This window comes from Anomalospiza imberbis, chromosome 8 (genome assembly GCF_031753505.1).
Source record: "Anomalospiza imberbis isolate Cuckoo-Finch-1a 21T00152 chromosome 8, ASM3175350v1, whole genome shotgun sequence".
Classification (NCBI taxonomy): domain Eukaryota; kingdom Metazoa; phylum Chordata; class Aves; order Passeriformes; family Viduidae; genus Anomalospiza; species Anomalospiza imberbis.
The window spans coordinates 11,440,766-11,454,712 of NC_089688.1; the positions used below are offsets into that span (position 1 = coordinate 11,440,766).

Genomic DNA, 13,947 nt, shown 5'->3' on the forward strand with positions numbered 1-13,947 from the left:
ACCAATTCAAAGCCCACTGTAGGCAGCAGATAGACAGGTTTTGGTTTGTTACTGAGTTGGCCCTGGGAGAAAAAATTACAACCTCCTGATGGGCAGGAGTTACTCTGCATCCCCAGAAGATAATCCAGATTTTGGCAGTAGGTAAAGAATTTGCGACTTCACACGTTCTGTGTCCATACTTTCACCCTTCTATAAAATCAGATAATAAGGAACTTGCAAAGTTACTAATGGGCGTAATGCAGGTGAAGTACTTTAATAATCTCTTGGCAAGAGGATCTCTTAAAAAGAAAGATTTTATATTTTTCCGAGAGTATGTAAGAGAAAGTGGCTCCTAGGGAGACAAGAACTTCTTGAAGACCCTTAATTAATACTATTTGGCAACCACAGCACTTCCCTTTCCTTTTCAAAATTTGATGCCAAGAATTTCTCATTCCAATAGCATCCAATAAATCCTAGAACTAAATTCCAGTGACCATTGGAGGTATCTTTGGTTGCTTGATAGCTAAAGCAGCTAAAATCTTTTTATTTGTTTTTAAAATACCTTTTCCTTTTAAAATCTGTGGCTTTAACCCCAGAAACAAAGTGTCTGATTCTCCTCTCAGCCACGTCGTCTTGCACAGCACAGAACTATGCTACACAGGATGTTCTAGTTCCAGGGCATATGTGAAGTCCCATGTGAGATCAGATTCCACCCTGGGACCTCTTGAATTGATACTGCTGCTGTGCACCAGCTTCAGCTTTGCAAGAGAGGTCAGTGGAGTTCAGCATGTTGTGTTTGACTACAGTGCAAGTGGGTGAAGCAGATTATTAGGCTGAATTTTTCTGTACAGTGTACACCATCTTTGGAGGGATGGAATTCAGGGATAGTTGGGGCTCACCCAGGTATTTCTGCCTAGAGCTTTAATATGATTTTTTTCATATGCAGCTGTCACCCAGAAAACACTCACTATGCAGGCACCCTGAATGTTTGAGATCTTGGAAATTAATTTAATTTCAATTTCAGATTAATTTCACAAACTCTAAATCAATTTCAGTGCACATCTTCAAAATATATAACATGTATAAACATATGAAAACACATATAAAGACCCCATTGAAATATTTGAATTCAGTAAATTAAAGCACAGAGTCAGAGTGGACCTCTTCTTACCTCACTTTCCCATAAGCCAGCAGTAATTCTCTAACGGCAGGAGAATTACATGAGCATAGTATTGCAGACCTAAGGTGGAAACAACATGTGAAATGTGTCCCATCATGTGAGGATGGAAAGGACACAATTGTTGGTCCTATTTCTACAGTGATTCATTGTGATGTTAATTTTTAAAAGAGTTTTAATTTTCCTTTTGAACTCCACTATGCAGTTTCTTTTGGACCTTAAGCGGTTAAAGTGAATTAATCCTTGTTATCTCCATTAGGGAGAATACCTATTTAGGTGTTGATGGGTTTCCTGCTGTTCTAAAACTACTGAATAGCAAATTAGGAGCTACTGATTTAGATTTGCAGATTGAGAGAGTGAAGATCCTATTGAGGTGAAGTACAAAACCTAGGTATTTACTGTTTATCAGGAAATGTTTAAATCACAGCAGGTTCCCCCTTAGAAAATCCAAACCAGATGTTGCTCTCAATGCTTCTTGTTATTTCTTGAACATGGGACTCTGTTGACTGTCTGATTAACCAGATTGGAAATTGGAAGTTACTTTGCATTTTTTTTGGTGTTCTTTCCCTGACTTCAGTATTCTTTGCATAAATGGTTTTGGACACAAAAGGGTTCTATTTTGTGAGTTGTTCTTTCAGCTTTTTGCCTGCATAATCTAACTGTACTATGAATGCATTATGGTCAAACACAAGAAAGCAATCATTGCTTAGTGGAAAGGTTGGACTAAAAGAACCATGGCAAGCTCAATAGTTTCCTCAGCAGTGGGGTGACCAGATCCATTGCACTGCCATTGTGAAACCTCTTTACTAATAGTTTGTATATTGCTTCCCTCAAATGCGTAGCTGTGTTCCTAAGAAAAAAAGAACCACTTTGTTTTTCCTGCTATTTTTATCTATCCCCTATTCAAATCTCTCTCAGAACAATCCTTAATACAGTACTGTGTTGCATGTGACTTGTTTTCTTTTGCAGGCTCTGAGCAGCAGTCTCTACAAGAGTGCATCACCTTATGGCTCGCTTAATAACATTGTGGATGGGTTAAGCTCCCTCACTGAGCATTTCTCTGACCTATCCCTTTCTTCAGAAGCCAGAAAACCCAGCAAGAGGCCACCTCCTAACTACCTGTGCCACCTCTGCTTTAACAAGGGACACTACATCAAAGACTGCCCCCAGGTAAGAATATATAATATTCTGAAAAAATATAAATCAAGATTTTCTTCAGTCCTTGATTTAGCGACGCAGAATTTGACTGAAATACTTTAGAGTGAGTAACGCTGAAGAAGTATCTTGACAAAGTGCCAAGCTAGCTATGTGTTCTTTTAATCTATTCTTTAGCACAATGCCAATGGACAAAGTACACTGTTTCATTTGCCTTGTAAGTATTACAGAAGACATTGATCTAGGCACATGGCTAATTAGATTCTCGTAACTTTAAAAATGGCTATTCTGTAAATTTCTATTTACTTCTGACTCTGTGAAGTCAGTTTGGCAGTGACACTTAATATAACAAGTTACATATGCTAAAGGAGAAGAAATTGTTACATTTGAAGAGAACTTTGAATCGGTGTTGCAGTAACACAGGCTCCAGATATTTTGGGTGCAAAGTCTTTTTTGTCCTACAGAAGAGGTTTGCTGTACTTCACAAAATGTGATGGTCTTTAATTCCTAGAACTTTTCTAGGCAAAGCTGGCAATATTTATTTCCTTCAAAAAGAGATATAAACCAGTGTATTGCCGATCTACATTTTTTTTTTCCTGAGGCTCCCGAGCACAGTGTATCAGGTTTCTTAATTTTCTTGTTTCAGTTGGATGCAGTTGTGTTGCTGGCTTAAACTGTCACAATTTCAACAACATCCTATGTAAAGTCCCAAGGAAATTAAAATGCTGCCAATACTCTAAAAACACAGATCTGGACATTACCAGCATCCACTTCATTATGACTTTAACCTCCTAGCCTCTTATTGTGTGATTTCCAGAATTAATATGCATGAAAATTAACTACAGTTAATTTGCTGTTGAGGATGTCAGACATTTATAAACCAAAACACAGGCAGAAAAACATTTGCCAGCAGAGGAGGGAGAACATGAAATCAAGTCTAACATCAGATGAGCTTTGAGTGTATTTCTCTTGCTGTTATGCATAGACTAACTTTATCACTTTCACGGTATATCTTTCATTAATTCTAATGAAAGCTATGGAATTAAAGTATGTTTACAGTCTTGGGTGGGCACTTGAAAATATTTTTACTTCTTATTTTGATCTAGGTTGAGTAAGAATTTTCTTTAGGAAAAAACAATTTCTTTGCTAGGAGATCAAAAGTACTCTGGTTTATACACTTCAGTGTTTAATCTACTTAATTTAGCATGTTACAGAAGAATGTAAAGATAGAACCGTGTAATAGCATACATTGCTTAACAAGAGGATTGAAACTCCAACTACTAAATAAATATATGGCAGAATGAGAAACTGCTGGACTGGGGTGGATGGCTGTGCTTTGCCATGCTGTGTGAGAAACCAAATGAATGCAACAGGTCTCCTGACAATCAGTATGTGTAAGCTACAGCTCACACAGATGGTACTAAGTGAATGTGTCAGTGTTGGAGCAGTAATGCATTATTTATTCCATAGGTATTTCTATGGTTTGAGGCACTAGGGATTAAACATGTTAGTGAAAATTGAAGACACACAGAATTCCAGGAGATACAAACAGTTAAGGATTTTGTGGGAGCATTAATTCTCTTAAATTGCACATCCTGTGTAATTTTTTTCAGATTTCATTTGTAGAGTCTTCAACTTCTCTGTGAACCAGGAAGTGGAAAGACTTCCTACTGGCATAGTCTGTGACTATGCTGTGAGTTTGGGAGGAATGAGTAAAGGAACACAGGACAGGGAAACATCTGCTCGCTCATCACATGCAGTCTAGGTTACAGGCAGCCATATCATATAGTCCCCTTTGAAAACTGATCAGGTTTTACTTGGGAAGCATTTCAGTATTTTACCTTTGCTACTGCTGGTGTGGGAATCTGCTCCAGAGCCTCAGTCCTCTCCTAACTAGAAATCTTCCAATTTCTAGGATGAGTGTAACTCATGGCCACTTCAGTCATTTGTTCTCCTGCCAACATTGTCCTCCACTGAAATAGCTCTTTTCCCTCTCTCGTGTTTATCTCAGGATGTATTAATAGACTGCAATCATATCCTCTCTCAGCATTCAATCATATCCTCTCTCGGCTTTCATTCTGTAGGACTAACCAAGCCAGGCTTTTTCAGTTTCTTCACACAAAATATACAGACCCTCTATTCCCCTGGCCTTCTCAAGGCTCTCCTCTTGTGCTTTTCATCTCCTTGCACATGCATGACTACATGTACATGTGGCATGCCAGAAGAGTTCAGTGCCTTCTGCTGTGTGTGCACGTTTCTGTTTATGTTAGTTAAGGGACAGGTGATATGAAATTGATTCTGTTTAACTGGAGATTTCTTCTAACACAGGCAAGTGCTTTCTGGTTTAATCAGCAAGTGCTTTCTTGAGAAAAAGCAGAGTTAAGCATTCACAGAAACATACACACTTTCCTTATGTTATATGAGTTTGAAGACAGTTCTGAAGAGGATGACCCTGTTTTCACCAGTTATGTTCAAAACCTTGAAAATGTTGTGCACAAGAACGGAGCACCAACGGCAGGATCAGGCTTTTGCCATGAAGTCCCCATTTGTTACCACTGCTTTTGACAATAACTGGTTTCTTAATTTGAACATTATATGCACTGCTTATTATCTTAGGTTTTGCTGCTTAGTTTTGCTAGTGCTGTCAAAAATAAAAGTTGCTCAGCAAATCCTACCAAAAAAGGGCTGTAGCGGTGTGTTTTTAAAGTCCTTAAACCTGGATAGAGAAAAGAGATAAACTAATCTGATCTGGACAAAATGTGTATCAGTAAATCTTACAGTATTTTTCTTTTGTTTTTATGAAACTGCCTAATAAGAAACACATTTTGAAATGGGGTGCTCGACAAAGTTTTTTCTGCATAGCAAAGAAATTGTGTAACAACTTTAGGACTTAATATCCTCCCTTAATTCTGCCTGTTACTACCACTGAAAATATATGTTCTTTTTCTGTTGTAAAAGTTGATGAAAATGCATGTATCAGTTCTGATTTATAGCTTAAGTGATGATCATATTCCAGGAGGTTAAATAATTTTAAACAAAAATTGCCAGCTTTATTATTTAAATGGCTTGGCTATCTGCATTTTTCTAATATTGTGTCCACGACTATCTGTTTGAAAATTGAAATAAAATTTAGCGGACTTCTATTATTTTACCATGTAGTTTGTGTCATACATGGTGATAGAAAATGTTGTTTTTTGTTTGAGAAACTACCAGAAATAAGAGCAATGTTATGATTACGATTCATCATTTCCAATTTGCCTACATTTGCAAAAAGCTGTTTCTTGCAATAATTATGTCTATAAAAAACCCAGCACTAATCTTTAGTATCATTTTTATAGCACACCTACATTTTTTCCAAAACTAATTTGTGAGTTTCAGTGGCTTAGACAATAACATCTTACTCATACCTCTCTGATGTTCTTGCACATACAGAATGCTCATTGACTTGAATGAATTGAAAAATGTGTAGAGAATAAAGGTTAAAAGCAGTATTATTAATATAGCACTGATCTTAAATTATCAATGACAGTACCATAAAAAATAAACAAGATCTTTAAATAGCAAGAAAAGTAAGGAATGAGAGTACTTTTCCTATCTGGTTTACAACTGGTTGATTGCATGATATATAAATGTATATCTATATCTGCCAAAGCTTGGTATATTTATATATGTACTTAAAGGTACTTTACCTATGCCTGGTGACCATAGGGGCTTTTTTCCCCTTACCAGGAAAAAAACCCAATGAGTTCTGGACCAGTAATATTAAAGATATATGATTCTATATGACATTTTTTATTTAGCAGGGATACAAATTATTAGAAGACCTTTTTAAAAAAAGTTACATTGTCTCTTTTCACCCATTATCACTATATCTTAATTTTAAAACCCTATAAAATATAAACAGTAAGTTCCTTTGTACCAAGTGTGGCCTGTACAAAATCAGTCTTGCTCCTTTAAATTGTAAGAATGTTATTGACATGAATACTCTTCCATGATGTCATCAACCCAAACTCAGACCTATCATAGAAGATTAATATGCAGAAATTATAGAATAATGGGGTATGGTGTCTATGTCTAGATACAGTCTATGTAGACATTTGTAAATAAAGCACCTAATTCACATTCTAAGATGTTGCTGAGTGAATGAACCTTTGCCATTTTTCAAAAATCTACTTAGGAAAGTAAATACACAAATCCTAGACCTCATTTATTGCTTATGTCATTCCATTTGTAAATTTAAAAAGCAGCAACAGAAGCCCAAGTTCAGAGCTCCAGCAAAGCATCTCTGTATTCAGAATTTTCAAACTGTTCTACCTGGTGTTCCTGCCAAGCACCAGTTCCATCTACTGGTGTCTCCATCCTAACTGTATTCAGATATTGTCCCAGTGCCAAGCTCATTGAAAAAACCTGACAATTTCTGTAAATTTCTGTACAAGCAATAACCCTTACCTCATGCTGATGTGCTGAGGAAAGAAAATTGGGAAATATCACTGTTCTGCAGTCAAATTCCCATGCACTGCCACTATTTATCCCAGATTCTGGGTGACAGAGGAGTGTTACACAGTGTGTTTCCCAATTTTACATTGTACTTACAGAGGAGAATGCCATGCTCACAGGAGTACAGACATACTGCTGCAGACATATATGCAATGGGAAACTGTTAGTGTCTTTCTGCACTGCATGTTTAAACCTGTGGCTGACATGCATGTCATGGTCCATATTAATGTGGGCAGCAGTGGGAGTCTTTCCACTGCCAACAGTGATCTTTGAAGCAGATCCTGTAAAACTGAAGTGCCTTGAGAGCACAAATTCAAGTCAATGGGAGCAGTAGGTAATTGCTGTGGCTGCTTGAGTTTGCATAGATTTGCTTTTGTGGTTTCATGCAGGATGTGGAAGAAATCAGTGTCAAGCTGAGTTTAGTCCTTTCTTCTTAGTCCATAGCTTGGCCTGCCAGATCACGCTGCCCTGAAGCTGTCCCTCCCTGTGGTCAGATACAGTGGATCTTTGGCAGTGGAGCTGCCTCAGCAGGCGGCTGTTTGGCTGCAAGATTGGAGCAACTCTCATGCCTGAAACATTCATCTGATTTGACTTGTGCTTTATGGTTGTACAAGGATCTCAAAGGTGCATAACATTTAAGGAATTCACAGCTGCGATTTCTCCAGGTAGCAAAGGCTGACTAAAATGGCAATGAAGAACAAACTGGCATCTCTGTAAAGTTGGAAAAAATTAACTTTCTGGTTTTTAGCTCAGAAATCTTATTTTTTTAAAAATAACAAATTGAACACAAACTTCTTGAAATTTATCTTCCTTTTAAAGTAAAGGTGCGATTTCAAAGAGCTCTGGAATTAAAGGAGATCACAAACCTTAGAAAATCCTAACATTCACGCTGAAAATGTTTTTGACATTTGCTACATTTTACATTTTGTAGTAGGTTTTGGATATTGTGTGATAGCATCCAATTAAAGGTGTCTTTTATCTATTGAACTGAGATATCATTATTGTTACTCAGTTACAAGATGAGAGGTTAACCTCTCCTTCTTGGAGGAATCTGACACCATGTATTGGCTCATTTTTTCTGGTTCCACAATAGTTCTTGATCAGAGTATACTTGGTGGCATTTAATCTGGTACTGTACAGGCCTCTCCTACTTATGCTCCAATTCTGTTGGCCTAGAGAGTTACTGAAGTACCCCTGATATAAATTAAGCAGCATTTGAATCACCAAAATGAGTATTCATCGTGCAGAGGTAAAGGTGAAAATATGGGACACATATTAAAAGAAAACAGCAGCTAAACTTACATCTGGTAAGTTAGTGGTGTTAATAAGATCAGTGCTGAGACAGAATCTGTTAGCCTGTATTACAGGAAGGAAAAGGTGCTAAATCTCTGCTATATGGAATTGCTTTCAAACTATGTGTGACCCTCCAGGAAAAAAGTCTGTATGTCTAGCCCCTTCATTCTCTAGCCTTGAAATACATTTAGGTATGCACATTTCTTCACCTACACATAATTCTATAAGAAATTGTAGCTTTCAGGTGTTCATTCTGCAAATACTTATGCACATACTAAAATTCCACATTACAAGATACTGGATAAATGTGAGGCTCTGAAGAGTCCTCTTTATACAACATGCTGATTTCATTTATTCCTATTTTTTCATTGAGAACCTGCATTAAAATATTGTTGATAATTTGGACTTTGCTTAGATTTTTAATTTTTTTTTTGTCACATGGAGCCACTTTGACAACTCCATGATATTAAATATAGTACAAAATTTATTGCAGGCTGTTATTTTTTGTTCTCATATGCTTGAACTTAGCTGTGCCGAGTTTTCTCAGCATTTCTGAGATTAGCTGAATATATATTTTCAGATAATTTCTACTTTTATTATGAGGACTTGCAGAAATCTTGCAACCAAGGTATAGTGGGCTATAAATTGGCCACATCCATTTTACCTCTGAAAATGTAAGCTATTTAAGTGTCTGAAAGATCAAAAAATACCCATTGTGCACTCTTTTGGACATTCTCAATAAGCTGTGCATGTCATGGATTCAGACCATTTATCAGAGGCAAATAACTCAGAGAGCTGTACATGAGTAGAGGGGATCTGAAGAGCCCTGTTTTGAGAGAATGTTCCCAAAGTTCTTGTGTTAAAGCTGTGTCTACAGCATGTGGCATTTATGTCCATTTTTTGATAAACTGTGTGCTTGAAAAGAAGATGCTGAACCCTAACATACCAAAGTAAGAACGGTTGGATAGTGAAAAAGAAACAGAAAATACCTAGTAAACTGTGTCTGTGCCCCTTTCCTGTCTAGTACACTACGCGACATTACATTCCCAAAAGTCTGGAAGTCCAGCCAGACCCAAGCTCCTCCTTCAGGCCCATGACTAAGCCGTTATTACTGCGCTTCAGTCTTTGTATACTAATGAGAATTCAAATGGTTTCTTTATCCCTGTGGGAGTTGCAATGCAGACAGAGGTGATAAAGGCAAATACTCTAAGAGAGCAGTGCTTGCTCGGTCTTTGCAGTGGCCTTGGAGTGGAGGCTCGGGTCCTGTGTGATAGTTACCAATGGGCTGTGTGACAGGTTGGATCATCCACCGCAGAATGGGATTTCATTTCATTGAGGTTTTCCTACTACTTTTTATTCACCTTTGAATCTCATTTGCATATTCACTATCTAGATAATTTCAAGCCAACTGGCAACTAGTAACAAGGTAGATATCAGGAAAAGAATACTATTTAAATGCAAAACCATAAGTACACCTGGCATTTAAACTGAATAAGGTTTTATCACTGATAAATCCTCCTCTGGCTCCAGGTTGGGCACAGAAATTCAGGGTAAAGTGGAGAGGAGAAAAATCAGTTTGGGGTCTCTGAAACATGACATGTTGAAAGGCTGAAGAACCAGTGTTGTTTGTCCCCACAAAAAGTCACATTAAAATTTGCAGCTATGTAGAAAGCCTCACGTGAAGGGCACAGTTTGTTTTCCACAGCCACAGCTGATGAGTCCAGTACTGGACTTCAGCTAGGCTGCTCTAACTGTGAGGTCTTGAAGTAGAGTGCTCTTGATCATTGGAGGACTTTCAGAGCAGTGTAGGTGAACATAAACCAAGATTTGCACTGGTGATCCTGTCCAGGGACAAGTGAGGAGAACATCCCAAAGCACCTCCCAGCCTTGTGTTTCTGCTACTGCATATCTGCATGCTAATATTACAATTCACTATCTTAAACATGCATAATTTATATTTAAAATCCATGCACAATAAACCAGGTCCAAATCTTGTGCAAGTCACTGAGAGACTTTTATAAACTCATTTGAAATAGACTGAACATATCTATTGCACAGGTCTAAATATGAACTCTGTTTGCTAACAATTTAGTATTTGCTTAGTTTGCAGTAAAAATCCTGACAAGCCATAATTAGTTGTTTAGCTTTGAAATGAATACTGAGAGCATTCCTTTTGAGCAGGAAGGTAAGGTCTGGTTTCCAGCCCTCCACCAGCTGATTTATAGATAAGGTAAAGAGAGAGCTACCAGTTCAAACCACACTAATTTATCAATTCCTCATTTGCACTGATAAGAAGTGAATAATGGAAAATTAAGCGAACCATTTTTCTCACTTCATAAAAGTATTTTGCTTTAGTGTGAAATACAGGTTGTGGAATTTCCATTCATGCTTGGAAGTGTTCAAGATCTGACTGGACAAAGTCGTAGTAAACCTGACCTGAACTCAGTGTTGGTCCTTCTTTGAGCAGGAGGTTGGACTTGGCGACTTCCCAATGTCCCCATCCAATTTAATCAGAGGGTTATTTATGAAAATTAACTAAATTTTCATGCTCTGCAATAAAACATCACTTTCTTCTGGGAGACCTCTGTCTCCCAGCTCTAATATCTACCATAATCCTTCCTCACTATGCTTTTAAATAAAATAATAAATGTAGAAGTAAACAAGCATTTATTACAACATCAAATACAGATAAAGGCCCCCCTAAACTTACCACCTCTCAAAATGTCCATGCACAAACACTTTCTGTAAAAATGTAGCTTCATTTAATCAATATTTTAAAAACAAATCAAATAGTTTTTTTTCCAAAGGAATTTTCTCCAGGAAAGTATGCTTCAACAACTTGTTCGGCTCAAAATGCAAAAGCTGAAGCAAACACCTGAAGTGGAAGCTTTTCACTTTGCAATGGCTTGAATTTGTTTTGCAAGAATTTGTTTGGAAATGTTTCAAAAGCTTAATTTACCCAATATGAACATCTATTTCTTGGTGTTTCTGGTTTGAAACTCCAAAAAAAATTCACATGTGCCATACGCATAAATATTTCAACTCCCTTTCCTAGTTTTTACAGAACCTTGTTTTCCTGTTTCTAAAAAATGAAAATGTGTTTTCTGATAAACTACATGCCCAATTAGAGAAGGCCTTCAAGGTCTGAGCAGAGGCTGGGATGGTGTCATGGAAATGGGAAAAGCTCTGGCTGTTGAGGAGAAAGTGACTGTCAGGGGTGTCAGCTGCTGTGCCTCTCCCTCCCTTTTCCTTTGAGTTACTGTCCAGAGGAGGAAGCTGGCAAAGAGCAGAAGCAGGGAACAAGAGCAAATGGCTGAAGGCAGATCAGCTGGCAAGAGCCACAGCGCAGTTCAGCCCCTCCTTGCTTCCCTGCTCGTCCCAGGACAGTCAGATTGGGAGGGCACACATCCAAGCCAGGGGGCCCCTCTCGTTTTCCTGCTGTCAGCATGTACCACACAGTCTGCCTGTCCCTCCCATTGTATCACTTCCCTCAAGAAATTAAGATACTAAATGGAAGTTAATCCCTGTTCCATTTCCCTGCTATAGCACAAATACTGGTGGCATTCTACGGTATCTGGCTTATATCAATAAATGTAGAAGGAGCCTTACATATTTGGGTATGTCTCCTTTCATAGCTATAGAAAGGTCTGCTATGCGATGTGAACAGAGTTTCTCAGGTAACTGTTTTCATCTGTGCCTGGTAGGATTGTAGATATCCTTTAGACTGCCTGAGAGAGAGAAGCAGGAGAGAAGGCAGCACTGCATGGATCAGGAACACGAGACTGCTATGCTGATCCCGGGAATGTCAGCTTCATAGACATGAGGCTTGGGGTAAACGTAGTGTAAACTTCACTCCTTAACATTTCATATTTTATACTATAACTTATCAGTCCTGTCTCTGATAGAACATTGTTATTTAAAGAGGAGTTTCGCAGGTTTGTAGAAGCCTTTTTTTAAGACAAAAGAGAAAAAAGGTTTTAAGCCATTTTTTTTCCATTTGTCCTTCATTTGGCAGGAACGCTAAAATGTTTCTATAGTAATTAGAGAAAACAATGAATAAGTCTTTTATTTCAGAGCCTGGTCAGTGCCAAATTATTAGCTAAAGCAATAAAGCCTATATACAGGCACTTAAATCGAAACATTTGGGAATTTTAGCAGCAACTGCAGACATTTGGGAAATAAAATAATATTGATAACTAGTTTATCCTCAGATTTCTGACTGATTTTACACAGGAAACTTGCTACTCTTTGTTTCACAGTCATTCCCTGACTGTGTGGAAATGTACATAGGAGTACAGCAGCACCTTCTGAGATCGTCTGTATTATTGAACCCTGTAAATATTTTTTTTCATTTTTGAGAGAAATAACACATTTCAACTAGCTTTCAACACAGTCTCAAGCTATAATCTTGGAAATGAGATCAGGGTAACCCTGAACATTTCCCAGGCTCACATACAAAATACTGGTTTCAAGTCAATTTCTAATTTTAAACCACAGTGCAGGTGTGCAGCTATAGTTAAACCTCTGCAACAGCCCAGGCAAATGAATAGTTGCAGCTGAGCCAGGCTGCCCACACCACCTGGCAGCCAAGAACACCCAGCCCAGGTGCACACTCAGCCCTCCCAAACACTGCCCTGTCAGTCTTACACTTTAAGGATAGGAGACCCTCAGAAGGCTTCATGAGAGCAGAGATAGCTTCTGAGATGATTTTATACAGAAGTCATATTTCTCTTACTCCTGATTACATAGTTGAAAAAAATTAGAAGAGCGAAAAGTGGGGAAGAGAAAGGCTCCTTTCAAATAAATGGCAAACAAGAAGGCTTTCCTAGAAGATCAAAGGAGATTTATCATTTAAGTAGAAAAGTGGCTTTGATTTAAATAGTTTTAAAAACCAAAATGTAATACTAGTCATTCCAGACCTGCATTTTATATTTCCTCATTTTTCTACTTCTTCTATAGCAAATTGGAGCTCTGCTACTTAAAACAGACTTCTGTAAACTCTAGTTAAGGAGATTCAATTATTAGAATACAAAGAACAAACCTCACTGCTGTCTTCATAAATTTTCTCAAAAATCATGAAAGAAATCCTTCTGTTATGTCAGTTGTCTCAAGGCCAGATTATCTGTACACTTTATGTGACGACAAACCAGCACCAAAATGGTTGCAGTGGCTTTTGGGCTGCACTTGCCACTGGTCAAAGTGTTTGCACAAAACATGCAAAAGAGGAAAATCAAATCAAGTCCATGAATTGTCCAGTTTCCTTGAAAAGAATTACTTGTATAAATAAAGGGCCTCATCCCTATCCTGAGGTGTGTGATGGGAAGTACCTGCATATCACCTACCACAGGCATGTACCTTTCTCTGGAAGAGTGGTATCCATATCTCCCGAGGCAGCATAGAGAGCTGTTACACAAATGAAACTAACCAAACTGTGGCTTTACAGCGTGCTAGTCATTTTTGCACTAGTGACTCAAAATTTCTGTCCATTTTTAGCTCATTTAAGTAATTACACAGTTATATCCTATGTGATGTCATGTGGTCCTCAAATGTGTAGGTGAAGCCCTCAAAAGGGGATAGAGACCTGTCTCAATACTATATAAAGTTTTCTTGAGGTGACTTGCAGGGGAGTGTCAAAGCCTGACTTCCATGTTTTTCTGCAGCTCCTTTTCTTTCAGCTTTTCTCCAGTATCTATAATCACACTGCCCTCTCAGCTTTTTACCATTTTGTAATTTTGCTAGATTCCTTATCCTAGGCTCATCTGATCTTCTAAAACATGACCAAAAGCTTCTTGTCAATTTTTCTCTGTGTGACTCAGACACAAATGATAATTAGAGTCTCCTCATTT

The 13,947-nt window shown here is 38.0% G+C and overlaps 1 protein-coding gene across 1 annotated transcript in view; it reads left to right on the plus strand.

Annotated features, from left to right (window-relative positions):
- Positions 1-13,947, plus strand: part of ZCCHC24 (zinc finger CCHC-type containing 24) — a 101,350-nt gene that overhangs the window by 14,577 nt on the left and 72,826 nt on the right. The window contains exon 2 of the mRNA XM_068197338.1: positions 2,126-2,326. Coding sequence (XP_068053439.1) covers positions 2,126-2,326 — 201 coding nt within the window. The remainder of the gene's footprint in view (positions 1-2,125; positions 2,327-13,947) is intronic.